This window comes from Bombus bifarius, unplaced genomic scaffold, assembly GCF_011952205.1.
Source record: "Bombus bifarius isolate JDL3187 unplaced genomic scaffold, Bbif_JDL3187 scf7180000007974, whole genome shotgun sequence".
Taxonomy (NCBI): domain Eukaryota; kingdom Metazoa; phylum Arthropoda; class Insecta; order Hymenoptera; family Apidae; genus Bombus; species Bombus bifarius.
Genome location: NW_022884360.1, coordinates 2,480,588 through 2,495,000, shown reverse-complemented (window position 1 = coordinate 2,495,000; position 14,413 = coordinate 2,480,588). Strand labels below are relative to the sequence as shown.

The 14,413-nt window shown below is 28.8% G+C and overlaps 3 protein-coding genes across 6 annotated transcripts; 1 reads left to right on the top strand and 2 right to left on the bottom strand.

Annotated features, from left to right (window-relative positions):
- Positions 1-1,611: 1,611 nt before the first annotated feature.
- LOC117216955 (polycomb protein Scm) lies at positions 1,612-5,269 on the bottom strand. Of its 2 annotated transcripts, none has more exons than XM_033464142.1 (8): positions 4,893-5,269; positions 4,440-4,730; positions 4,127-4,359; positions 3,502-4,069; positions 3,238-3,420; positions 2,581-3,153; positions 2,368-2,522; positions 1,612-2,245 (listed from the first exon to the last, which is right to left on the bottom strand). In XM_033464142.1, the coding sequence occupies exons 1-8, from the start codon at positions 4,918-4,920 to the stop codon at positions 2,111-2,113; spliced, it is 2,166 nt and encodes a 721-aa protein (XP_033320033.1). In that variant the 5' UTR covers positions 4,921-5,269; the 3' UTR covers positions 1,612-2,110. The 2 variants fall into 2 exon arrangements, with proteins under 2 accessions (XP_033320033.1, XP_033320032.1); XM_033464141.1 differs by having other exon boundaries at positions 3,238-3,426; positions 4,893-5,263.
- Positions 5,270-5,532: 263 nt separating this feature from the next.
- LOC117216954 (mRNA (2'-O-methyladenosine-N(6)-)-methyltransferase) lies at positions 5,533-9,552 on the top strand. Of its 3 annotated transcripts, none has more exons than XM_033464137.1 (6): positions 5,533-5,872; positions 6,471-6,753; positions 7,098-7,253; positions 7,329-7,468; positions 7,550-8,914; positions 8,996-9,552. In XM_033464137.1, the coding sequence occupies exons 2-6, from the start codon at positions 6,496-6,498 to the stop codon at positions 9,264-9,266; spliced, it is 2,190 nt and encodes a 729-aa protein (XP_033320028.1). In that variant the 5' UTR covers positions 5,533-5,872; positions 6,471-6,495; the 3' UTR covers positions 9,267-9,552. The 3 variants fall into 3 exon arrangements, with proteins under 3 accessions (XP_033320028.1, XP_033320029.1, XP_033320030.1); XM_033464138.1 differs by lacking the exon at positions 5,533-5,872 and adding an exon at positions 5,885-6,117; XM_033464139.1 differs by lacking the exon at positions 5,533-5,872 and having other exon boundaries at positions 6,612-6,753; positions 7,098-7,261.
- Positions 9,553-11,948: 2,396 nt separating this feature from the next.
- Positions 11,949-13,503, bottom strand: LOC117217038 (2-oxoglutarate and iron-dependent oxygenase JMJD4). The gene is made up of 4 exons (XM_033464326.1): positions 13,269-13,503; positions 12,900-13,197; positions 12,551-12,821; positions 11,949-12,481 (listed from the first exon to the last, which is right to left on the bottom strand). Exons 1-4 carry the CDS (start codon positions 13,501-13,503, stop codon positions 12,026-12,028), a joined length of 1,260 nt encoding a protein of 419 aa, XP_033320217.1. The 3' UTR covers positions 11,949-12,025.
- Positions 13,504-14,413: the final 910 nt, after the last annotated feature.

Sequence of the window (14,413 nt, the reverse complement as noted above, 5' to 3'; positions counted from 1 at the left end):
AGATAATTTTGCACACATTCAAATTTTTTATATGTACACATCGAAATGGAAATTATATTTATAAACCCTTTGCGGATGGGGTTACTCGACGAGCGAGCGTCGCTGTGGACGAGAAGTATTGGCGCGCGCAGTGGAGAAAATATACACGTTGAATGCTTGCGTTATTCATTGTCGAGGCTTGTATTATTTTCATCAATATTTAGTTCAACATCATTGTCACTATTACTAGAAATATTGAAACGTCTGAACCGATTCCTTGCTGAACGGAGTTCGTTCCACTGCCTGAAGCACTATCGTCGTCTTCTATCTTGTCAGATTCAAAATAATGCTCGTCATCACTACTATCGCTATCGAACATGTTCTTTCTGGATATTTTAGGCATCGTGTATAAGGTATTATAAAAAATAAATCATTATAAATCATAAATCATATAAAAAGCTTGCTGATTCATCTGGTAATGTCAATGAAAGATTGAAATTCGTTTTAACTCGACCATCATCCTACATCTCGAGTTTACGTTAAACGGAAGATAACATTTCTAAAGATCTATAATTTTCCTTCATTAAAAACATAATACTGTTTAGTTTATTATACCCACGCATAAATACGCATTAGATTATCGCTCAGAAAAATAGACGTATGCCAGCCACTTCAAAATAAGTGTCCGGAACTGTGAACAGATTTTGGCGGCTACATACATGCCAACACGCGTCCGCAAAGGGTTAACATTATGCAATAAACATACTTTAACAAATTACTAAAAGAATTTTTTAAAATATTATAAATGAAAATAAGCAAATATATAATACTGTATCTGCAAAAAGAACTGTAAAAAAAATTACATAAATTACCTTATAATGCCCCTGCTTATGAATTATACGCTGTTCACACTTTTAGAAAACATTTTTATGAAATTACATTAATAAATATATTATGGATAGATAACATCTAGAAATCCTTTTTTACATGAAAGTAGAAGTATTGTTATTATAAAAAATATAAACATTTACGCATATATTTAAAGTATAAAAGCGTATGTTCTCTCTAAAACACATGTGACATGGCAATTCAACTTTATTCGAATTATATATTCAAAATTAGATTTGTTAAAAATGTGTTTTATTACATATATATTATTTCTATAAAAAAGAAGAAAAAAGAAATAACAACAGAGTGCCAAAAATATGTAAGAAAATGTGATTATGTTTTAACATAAACGATAGTCTGTGTTTTAAATTTTTTGACTTATGTAGAAGATATAAAGTAGAACATATTGCCTTTCCATGTATAAAATGATACCTTATTATTTGTTTTAACAGTACATCATAAAACAGATAGTAACCACATATAAGAAGTAATTACATATAATCATTCTTAAATACGTGTTATGAAACAGAAAATAATTACACTTTGTACATGCGTTTCTTACGACTTATGTTCTTTTTTAACAAAAATGCACGAAAGTTTACTGTTACATTAACAAATAAGAAATATTTCATAGATAATTACATATAATTATGCTAATATTTATATAATATAACAAACTCAATTTATATCCAAGAAGAAATGCAGAAACAATCATTGTACTAAATATACTTCACACTGTTGCTGTGTCACAAAGAGTGTTCTCACTTAAGAAATTGAGATAACTTAGTAAAAGTTGTCTTTCCAAGAGAACATATAAAAATTGCAATAAAGTTTGGAAAAAGCAAACATATTGCAGGAATAACTTTCTTATTTAACCTGATTATTTAGCGTTTGGAGTTGAATCAACTAGTCTAATTAGATTCTAGAATTCTTCTATAGACATCTTTAACTTTGTTCTTTATCAAAAGGATTTTACATTCATATAATTAATATAACTTTACATATTTTTAAAGCAAGAAAAATATTTAAATACTAAAATAAAATTAAACTTTGATTCTTTTTTATTTAAAATCTATGTTAATCAATGAATGAATAGGTTTTGAAAAATTATACTCAATATATTCACATTATTTTAACAACTTATATATATTATTTTGTTCTCAATGATGAAAACAAACTTGACCAGCTAGTTTAAGTAATACGTCAATTTAACTCACTGTACATAGTTTGATGTTTGATAAAGTCATAGAAGTATATGCCTTCTACCTTTAATACGATTTACCAAATTGCATATTTTAAGTGCTGGTCCAAGTTTTAATCCCATATATTTCATCATCATGTCAGAATTTAAAAGTAACAAAGCTTTCCCGTCAATTTCCTGAAAATTTTCTTCGATTACTGATTTGAGCATGTACTATTTGATATATAAATGAATGTATTACTCACTGTAATAAATACTATTATAAAATAAATACAAAATAACATAAAGTGTTAACTTACATGTTTCCTGAATAAATCTGCATGCTGTCCTAATGCAGGATCAGTAACACCAATATAATGTATTACATCTTCAATAGTCCATTCTGCTGGTTCAATAGAAGGTGTACGATTTGTGGAAGTTTCAGATTGGGTAGTGGATGTTGCAGCTTCAAGCTCTGATTATAATAATAATATATCACTTATTTATCAATATTTTTAAATAAGAGAAATTACCTGGAACAGATTTTCGTGGTTGTTTTGCAGCTGTTGGTGAGGATAATGATGAATTGTTTATACTTTGTACAGAATTTTGTTGTGTTTGCTGCTGTGGGATAGTCGACGACAGGTTTTGCTGATTTGGAGACCACCTTCGTTTATCTGTTGCAGTGGTACTATTAGTTGTAGCTGTAGCAGTATTAACTACTTCTTCGCTATTGGTGGATTGTGGTTGTTGAGTATTTGGACATTTGTTGCAGGGTTCTTTCCTTCTAAATAACATATGTTCACATGCACAAAGATCCTCAAGTTGTCGCCTAATGTATATATAAAAATCTTCTTCTTCCATAAATATAGGTAACCTAACAGAAGTAGGTTTACTCTCTAAAATTAAGCTTATAGTTTCTCCTTCGCCACGTTTTAACAGACTCAACATCTGTCTTGGACTCATTGCTGCCATCAAGAAGGCTTGAAATATATCTCTTGTGACATTTAGTATAGGGCCCGTACCAAATTGTGCTGGCATTGCCTTTACTTTACGAGGATCAAAATAGGGACCACATGTGCAATTATGATTTACATAAATTGTAACTGTAACATAATAAAAGTATTGAACGACAAAAGAAAGTATAGATTCAATTACCAAGAGATAAATTTAAGTGAAATAGTATATACCATTCTCTAAAGAATGTGGTTTGGTATTAGCTGTACTAGTATCAGGTTCTGTGGCTGGCTGTGGTGGAGCACTTGAACCAGCAGGACTCACTAAAGCAACAGCTGGTTCTCCATTAGTGCCTCCACCAGACACTGCCATTACTGGTAAGATGTTACTTGTCCTAGACTTAAATCTATTAGGCCCTGTCGCTACAGATATTTATGTATATTACTTAATAAAAATATATACTTTAATGATATAAGTTAGGAAAATATAATTCTTACATTTCTGTCTAGGTGGTTGTAATGGATGACCACTTTTAAAACACCAACCAGCAGGGAAGATATCTCTAGAGTCAAAACGACACCAATAATCAAACGCTCCCCGCCAGCCATCAAATGTAATATGAATCATGTCTTCTTTAACTGCACCAACAGTTGCTGTGCAAATAAGTTGTGGATTCTTTTTATCTATGGCTTCCAATTTATGTCCAATTTCAAACATATTAGAACGCGGAGTTTTTGGCTCGCGTTTAAATACTTTTGCAGGTGCCATTTCAGCACCATTCAATGTTTTCAGAAGAAACATTGGCCAACTGGAAGCATTCATTCGGAAGCCCAATGGTGGTTGCAACATGCCACCAGATTTTTCGCAATGACCAATTGGATTAATTTCATTACTGTCAACTAAACGCCAAAAATCATTTTTATTATCTGAACCATCCAACCTAAGTCTAAGACGAGGACCGAGAACTCCAACTACAGTCGCGATACATGTTGATGTTAAATTACGAGGATCAAGAGCCTCTAATTTCATACCCATTTTGAATTCATTAGTTGATGGAATTTCATGCTAAAAGATAATTTCAATATTATAATGTATACTTTCCTTTTTTATGATTTAATGTACCTGTTTGAAACATTCTATAGGTGCAGCTTGGCTGTTTGTTTCTTTTAAGTAAAGATCCCAATCAAAAGTTTGATACGTTTCATACTGAAATGGACCAGTAGAAGTTGATGGGGAGTGAGATATATTTGTATGGCTTGTATTTGTAAATGATTGAGTTGTAGAAGGAATATTATTTCCACTTATTAATCCCGATGGTGCAAGGGATGGTGCAGGAGATGACTGGTCCCTATTATCTATTTTAAAAAAATGCAATTCTCATTAAAATATATTAATACATACTTCAACTTTTTTTAAACTTTTGTAAATTACTAACTTTTCTTTATATCTGTTTGTCCTTCCTTCTTTTGATGTTTATTTAAACAAAATGGAGAGCAAAAGTCTTTTGTAGGCCCATCCTTTTGCTCTAATCTCACTGGTGTACCTCTGATAACATTGTCGCATTGAACGCAAGCACCTCGTATATAAGCCTTGCGAAATTCTGATAAACAGGTTTCTGAGCAGAATTCTTTCTTTCCATGTTGCGTTGGAAGAACATATTTCAAAGGCTGCTTAGTTTCCCCGCACCATGTACAGGAGTTTTTTGATTTTGGTGGTCTTCCAGGACCTATATTTTAAAGATATAATATTTTAAATTAATCGTAACATAACATATATAATAATAGTTATCAATAATAAAAAAATTATTCATATCTACAATCGAAAATGATTGAGAAAAGAGAAAAATCTATAAAGTACAAGGTTACTTTGAACTCTAATATTTATATACCTCGCATTTTGGTTTGTGTAGACGACATAATTCTTCATAGAAAAACAGTATTTGATACTAAAACTTATTGCATAACATTACTACTTTAATTTAATAATTAAGGACATCTTTGCATCCATTAATAAAATAAATCTTGGAAGCACATCTAGTTTTAAACAGAAAAAAGTTGCACTTTTATTCTACTAGCAAATAGGTTACAGTCAAGCCTATCTACCACCCGATAGTTTCTCATACACCTTCACATAAATCAAAATTTAATCGGATTCTGTGATGATTATTTCGTTACAATCAAAATAATATATTCCGTATCAAAAGTTATTATGTCAAGCCGCCATATTGCTTTGATTTGGCCGCGCAATCCGTAGATAAAAAGGTAATAGAAAGGATTCATTACATGAATATCAATACCATAATTACACAAGCTATAATCTGTGCATATCATTAAAATTTTGTACCAATAAATAATAATAATTGTTTGAAACCTTTTTTACTAATTGAATAAAATGACAAACATTTTTTTTCATTTTGTAATTTTTCTTTTCCGAAAAACTATTTCTACCATTCCCCTCGATGTCTTAATGTTTATTTAAAAATCATAATACTATGCATTTCAAAACTATCCTCCTTAAGATTAAAACGTAAAAACGATAAAATATCATTTAATTGATTTATGCGGTGAAATATATACGTAATTATGTATTTATGTAATGAAATAAGCAAATTATTGGTTAAATATTCTCCGAAAACTTCATATCGTTTCGATGTTTCGCTTAATGCGAAGTATTCTTTTTTTTTTAACATCTGCCATTCTGCCATTCATTGTAAAGAAAGCTTTAACTTTGCTGTCGTTGAAATTGGAATTTCAGTTCAAGCAAATGGTATCTCACGGGTGGAGGTCGTTGCGTCAAATCTCACAAATCATGAATGAATTCTAAGTTCTGTTGTATATTTTCTACAAATTAGCAACATTGTTGACACTAGTAAGTCCAGCATTAACGGCTACGTGTTTTTTACAAATTTGCATAATCCTACGTCGCGAAAATTCGCGAATTTATCAAACGGTTTGGTGGCATGTAAACAAACATTGAATCACGAAATGTTGTCATATAATTTTAACAGTTTTACGTACGTAAATTTATTAAAAATACATAAAGAAAGTTGCAATTTTACTCATTCTTTTGTAATTCGTGTTATAATAAAGAAGAAATTAATATATTTTTAGAAGGTACGAAAGTTCTTTCTAAAATTTATTACTTTTTTAAAGTGTAAAACTTTCATCTTTTATGTTTGTAAATAACTTGTAATTACTAAATATATAAGTAAATTTGGTATTTATAAGCATAATATTCTTCATCTTGTGATATAAAAACTTACTTTGCAACTTATGAAAAGACAAAATGCAAGGAGTGTTGATTAATATATTTTATTCCAAGATATTAAAAATAAAACATTGAGAATGTTACATATATAAAGAAGCATATAAATGTGATCAAATTTTATATGCATATGTAATAATTATGTGCTATAAAGTATCTATTAACAAGAATAATTGTGTCATATGTGTTATATGTGCTAAAGTATTTACCACAACGTGCGTTGTACGATGAATGAAGTAAGTGGAGGAAAGCAAGACATACCAAATACTTCATCTTGGGAAACTTTATCTGGCCAGTCTGCATCTTCATTGTCTACTATGCATCATCATCATCAGTCGTTACAACAAGATGCAACTCCAACTGTTGCACAAGTTATAGTTCCTACTCCTGTAAAACTTCAGACACCTATCTTAAGCTCAGCACAAAATATATCTGACCACTGTTCACAACTTGGTCATATGCAACAATCAGGTCTAATGTCGCAGGTAAATATTTATTTATAATTTATTATCTAAAATTATTAATTGCTTATATGAACAAAACATAAAACGTAATCTTTTATATATTAGAATTCAATTGTTGAAAATTAAAAGATTAAACTATTAATAATTATATCCCAAAAGTGAAATGAAATGCAATACTTTTTTGTGTTAATGAAATGATAAATTATGCAGATACAAGATTCATAAATAAGGAAATTATTATATCTAGGAGATTAACTGACTAAAAAAATTAAGAAATACAGTTATAATTTGAAGATAATGAAAACAAAGCAAATATAATAATATTTCTTCTCCATAAATTATTATTTATTTCTATTCAATTACAGGGTACACCACCAGGAACGTTCCCAGAACCTGAACTTTCACCTGAACTTCAACAACAAGGATGGAAGAAGTTTTGGAGTAAAAGAGAAAATCGTCCATATTTTTGGAATAAATTAACTGGAGAATCATTATGGGTAATACCACCATTGAAACCTCAGGTACTAAGGTATAACGTTTGGTTGTAGATTAATAAAAACATAAACTTATATGTGTCAACTGCATCTATATTCAAGTTTGACCCAATTACGGATCCACTTGGTATATGCGGTGTACCACCTGTTTCTGGAAATGGAACGATTCCCCCAGGAGGAACACTTAAACGCAGAGCTTCTGAAGATAGTGTTGTTCCAGCTGCAAAGAAATTTGTATTAGCGTATGTTTACTTGACTGAATTTATATCATTTTTATATTAAGCATTTTTTTTAAATTCTAATATATTTTAATTTAATGATAGAGGACCATGGGATTTGGAAATTCCAACAAATGTTATAATATACGAGAGAGCTCCATCAAATTTACCTCATGTTCATCCTGAAGCAGAAGCATTACGGTGTAGTTTACTTGCAAAGTTGAGACAATGCTATCAAGAATTGTGTCATACTCGTGAATCCATAGATGCTCCAAAAGATTCTTTTAACAGATGGCTAATGGAAAGAAAAGTTATAGACTGTGGTTCAGATCCCCTTTTACCAAGTCAGTGTTTTCCTGAAATTTCTATGTCTATGTATCGTGAAATTATGAATGATATCCCTATTAAATTAGTCCGGCCAAAATTCACTGGTGATGCAAGAAAACAGCTATCGCGATACGCAGAGGCTGCAAAAAAGATGATAGAATCAAGAGCAGCTTCGTCAGAAAGTAGGAAAGTTGTAAAATGGAATGCAGAAGACACATTTCAATGGTTGAGACGAACAGTTGGTGCTACATTTGACGATTTTCAAGATCGTCTTGCACACTTAAAACGACAATGTCAACCACACCTTACAGAGACTGTAAAAGCTAGTGTTGAGGGTATTTGCCTGAAAATTTATCATTTATCAACAGAGTATGCAAAAAAGGTTAAAGATAAAAATAATCAAATATTAAAGGATAATGGTTTAGGAAATGTTATACCACTAGGAGGACCTGCTAGTGCACAAAGGAAAGTTTGGTGTTATCCTGTGCAATTTTCTCTTCCAACTCCACGACTTCCACAAGTGGATTACCTTCCTGAACGTGAACAGACAATGTTACGTTTTCATGGTGATACTGCGTGTATTAATAACATGCATCTTACTAAATTAGAACACCTATATAGATATAATTGCTTCGATGATAAAAAATTCGAAATGTTTTTACCTCGTGTTTGGTGTATGTTGAAACGTTATCAAACATATCTTGGAATTAATGAAGGACAAGCAACACAAATGGCTCTGCCTGTCACAGTTTTTGAATGTCTTCAACGATCATTCGGTGTAACATTTGAATGTTTTGCATCCCCATTAAATTGTTACTTTAGACAATATTGTTCAGCATTTGCTGATACAGATTCTTATTTTGGATCAAGAGGACCTTTCTTGGACTTTAGGCCTGTAAGCGGCTCGTTTCAAGCTAATCCACCATATTGCGAAGAACTTATGGAAGCTATGGTTAATCATTTCGAACGTCTTTTGGCTGATTCTACTGAACCTTTATCTTTCGTAGTATTCTTGCCTGAATGGCGAGATCCAGCACCTAATGCTCTTATCAAATTGGAAAGTAGCCATTTTAAGCGCAAACAAGTAGTGGTACCTGCAATGGAACACGAATATAGACATGGATTTCAACATATATTACCAAAGTAAGTTACAATATTTTGGTTTCAATATTTATTCAAGTAATAAATAAAAAATACATACAAAAGACCCTTTTTGCATTATAGAGGGGAAGTTAATATTAGAGCAGCGCACGGAACATTAGTTGTATGGTTACAAAATGCAGCTGGTACTGCTCGTTGGGGTCCTACTGAAGAAAGAGTCGAAGCATTATTAGAAGCATGGCGTCCAGGAAGAGAAAGAGAACGAGATAGACAAGAACTTTTGTCACCACCAAGGCAAACACATCAGCAAATACCTTCTACGCCTATCCCTGTTTTAACAACGCCGACAAATCCAACAATACCGTTACAAACATTATCCACGCATCCTATATAATTCTTAAACAATATTCGGAGAGTTGAAAAGAAAACTGAAATAAGTCTAACAATTTAATTTTAATTCTTTCTTAAAGAAATCGGTCTTTTACACAATGTATTTGGCAATTACATTTTATGTAGCAAAATTAACATAATAACAACACGAAACATCGATTTCTGCTAATATTGTTATGCCTATTATGGTAACATTCATGATATAGTGAATGTAATCGTAAAATCGGAGATGCAATATAATTTACGTGTTCAAGTATTTAAATAAGTGAATTACTTGAAAACTTATTAAAATGAAGGACAAAAACTCTTAGTTTTGGTTCACTGGGATCTCGCTATAATGTGAAAGATACTGTACTTCAATATTATTCATCATATGTGCTGTAAGAAATTCATTTCATCTAAAGAAGGTATACAAATAGATGTTTACAATGTGTACATATGCGTACAGAAAAATTATTTGATTATTATGAATTGAATGAATATTATTATGCTACGTAAAATTTCATATGAATCTTTTCTATTAAAAATTGCGAGAATTTATAACTTAATTTTAATAATTCTTTTGTGATGTTTATCATAGAGTGCAATTTCTTTACTTATTTCCAACATGAAATGTTAAAAATATGTGAGATATGACAATGAAAAATATGTATCTATTATATAGGTATAAAAAATCATCATTCGACAATTGATACAAAATCACGTTGCGTGGAGTCTAATCTTTGTAATAGTGTTAATTGTTGGTAATTAATAAGAAGACTTTGTAAGACGTGATACCCTAATAGAGGTACTTGCCATGCAAGTAAAAATTGGTACTATTATGAAAAAGTTATGAGAAAATGCAATAGTGTGTATGCGTGTGTGCCCGTGTGTGTAAATAATGAAATACATAATTATATTTGCTTGTTTTTCATCGGAAAAATTAGTTTATATGGAAATAATTTAAAGTAATACCCCTTTTTATACCTTTTATCCATGACAATCTGTTTCTTTTAACATGAAATAACAAAGTGCGATAGATACTCTGTTTTCTAAATGTATCATCAGTGCAATATTTTATATGAATTTTTAATAGAACTTATAAAAGAAAATATGTACAGAAATATATTAACTTCTTTTATAGAAGACATCTTTGTTACTTTTCGATGAATTTTTAGATCTTAAAACGAACATATAATTGATTTATAAATTTGTATAACACTGGATTATAATGATTCATCTCTCAATTTACGAAATTGTTCAAGATAAATTCATAAAAAAATACTGTTCCATAAAATAAATGTCTTGAGTTGAAAATACATTTGTATATATATGTATTAAAAAATCAAATTAAGTATAGAGTTTACAACTATTATTTTCACATGAAACGAAATATTTCTTTTTAATAATATAATGGCTTTTTCTTTAAGTGAAATATATATATAAATCATATATATTATATATAAGAAATAATATAAAGAATATCATACAATATATTTTCATTATATTTCTATTATATTTATACTTTTTTCTTTTTCAATTAATTACATAAGAAAGTCCTTAATATACACATTTTATGTCATTCTAAGAAATGGTGACCAATTCGTAATTTTACACAGTTTAAAATAATAATTTAGAGATATTATATACACACATGTGACATAATATCACACAATTTACTTTGTAATTTTATTTTATAAATTCAAAAGAAACAACTGTGCTATATACATATTTTTCCCGATACTAATAAGTTTTTACAATTATTTGTGTTTATAGATAATATACATACTTATACATATCTTATACATTTTGTATATGTTTATTAGTAGCAAATTGTACATAGTTGTACAATATGTATATGTATATATGTAGACATAAGACACTTATGCACATATAATTTGTAAGGCATAAGACAATATAAAAAAAGGTTTATGGGCACTTACTATTTTAGTACTTAAACTCCCATAAAGAAAATAAAATATACTCTTAAAAAGATAATATTATTGTTGAACACAGTATAAACAAGTAGAGTCCCACATTTTATAAAGCAACTTGCTACTGTTGAATTAGATATAGAGATATTCACATTAATACAAACTATATAAATAATTCATACTTCTAAAAACTGAAGAACTGTTTCTAATAAAAGTTATCCAATTGACAATGAAGTCATTTACTGAAAATTTTTTATTTTTAAGTGTTGAAGATTCAAAGATCACATTTTTTTAATACAGTGTCATATTTTTATATTTATATTGTGTTAGAGGTTGAAACATTTTGAAATAAAAAATAAAATATTTTAAAAATTACGAACAGAAAAGTATATTTACCACAAAGTAATGTATATTAATAAAACTTTTTATTACTCTTAAATTAATCAATTTATCATAGTTAAGTATTAGATGAAGAATAATACAAAATTTAATATAATATAAATATATTTTATGATTTTAAAATATTTAAATAAAAATATAATTGAATTTGCTACCTTTTTTTATTTCTCAATTTTATTAGATAGTTCACAGAACTTACAAAATATACAACTTTTATTTATGAAAATATATATTACAGATCTTTTTTTTCCATTCTAATTAATAGGTGTAATAAAAAAATCAACGTTTTGTTTTTAAAAATTATGTAGTCGCTTATATTCAATATTTACAGATTTATATAAAAATTTGTTGATTATATATATTACATTATTTACATCATAATATTTACATTTATATAAACAGAAACAAGATTTTTATTTTCTTATTTCATTTTTAATTTTTTTGTCTTTTATCATGTAGATGAATGTTCAGTTGAGTCATATGATTGCAAAAATGATAACAGCTTGTTCAGTAATTTATGGGCTTGCTGTTTTTCACAAATTAAATAATAAATAGATTTCTCTTCCATATCATTAATAAAATCTATCAATGTCAATTTTATTGAATGGAGATCGAATACGCAATGGCTAAATCCGAGTTTATATCTATTAAAGGTAATTACGTCCTCTTTTTTTAAAACCATGCTTAAACGACGTTTAGCTATAAATGTTAGAAAATTAAAGAATAAGTTATAATCCATCCCATATGTTGATTTCAATATTAATTGACATTGTTCTGCCCAATTGCTCATATCTTTACAGTCACTAACTTCTTTCATTACAGAGTTTAATTCCTTTTTTAATCCATGCCACACATTTATAATATTACAACCATTGATCCAATTATGATTGAGAGAAATTGTATCCTCCTAAAAATAAGCATCATAATAAGTATAGAATATTACTTAACTTAAATAATGATAGTCAAGTATACTTACTATATTCCAAACTTGATGGTGCCAGCCAGATGGTACAAATATAATTTCACCTTCCTTCTGAATTACATCAATATATTTTATCGATCGCTTATCATAGGCCTTATATACAGCATAGTTTTCAAGTTCTTTGGATGTTGCATCATATATTAATTGACCATGTATATCTCTAAGAAAATCTTCTTGACCTGGAGGGAAAAGTAACCAACGTTTCTTTCCAACTATATTAGCAGACCAACTGTATGATCCAAATACATCTGCATGCAATGGTGTCCTATATATGGAAACTAGTTTACCTTATTTACATAACATCAAAAATTAATAATTTTGTGCTTAAAAAGTATATTTTTACCATGTTCCTTTTGGGCCCATATATACAAATCTATAATCATCATTTAAATCAGGATGTGCCATGTAATATTCATTTAGCCAGTCAGATGCAAAATACTCAGGAACTGTATACATAGGAGCATTGGGGAATAATTTCTGACAATGCCAGTCCTTTAAGTACAAAAGCGCCATAGAATCTGAATAATTGTTTTTTGCATAATCCATCCAATAATCTAAGTAATCTTTCATTTTCATATCATCTTTAGACTGTGAATTGTAATATCTTTTTTTACAATCTGCAACTGGTACTATACAATCTCCTATAAGACAAATGTTTTAATTAATAAATAATACGCGTATAGAGCAAATATAATGTTTATAATTTGTTTACCAAACGATATATCAAGGACGTCGAAATCCGGTGCACCATCTAGATTCCATTGTCTTTTACACGACCAATTTTCAGTTATATTCGACTTAAAAATACACGGTTTATTCTCCATTAAATATTTCGAAAAAAAGTCATCGTACGTTATCGATGCATCAACATAATCAATCCAATCGATTATGGTGGTCTTTTTGTTAACAGATAACCTCCTGTCTTGAACTTCGACTTCTTGTACCATCGCGCACTTTTACTTGAATTAAATTTAATAATAAGCGGACTTCATTATAATTTTTTCATATATATATATACCCATGTATACACGTATGTATACATATATAGGTACACATTAAAATATAGAAATCAACAATGATGTATAGTTGTTTTTAAAAAATTACGACACTTTTTTTGAATGGATACAATGTCACGAAACTAATTAAAAACTACCTTGAAATTTTGTTAATCTACGCGCATGCGTATATGTTATGTACGTTATATTTTTAATCATTATTATTTATTATTACATTTATCGTTATGTGATATGATTTAATATTTTTTGTTTGCTACATAACCATGCAAAGTTGTAAACTATTCTATTCTTAAAGTTGATTTATTTTGTTCATTCAATTTAATTCATTTTACGTATATATTATCTTGCTCTAACTATATAACAATTTCATTAAATAATATTATACATATTTGTATTAATTTTTGTATATGGTTAAAAAAGTTATTTGATACCTTAGTATATATTTAATAAATTACTTTTAAATATAAATTTAAAAAGGTATATTATAATAGATAAATTTATTTAGATTTATAAAATGGGAAATATAATGGGAATAAAATGTTGAAATAATTTTTAAATATCTAACAAGTTAAATTCATATGTAACAAAATGTTGGATCTAGAATTTTTAAGTAATTCGAAGTATTTTAGCATTATTTTGTTGTAAAAACATAATCTCGTAAAAGAAAATAGCAGTTTTCTTTTTAATTATATTTAATGTAACATTTCTTGCAGAAATTTCACAATCGTAAAAGATCATATTATAATTTATATTTCAAATGTGTATAGCCGCGAAAGACTGTAAGTACATAAAACAAATTCTGAAAATCCCTAGTTTTCGACCAATGATAACGTAGGTATAT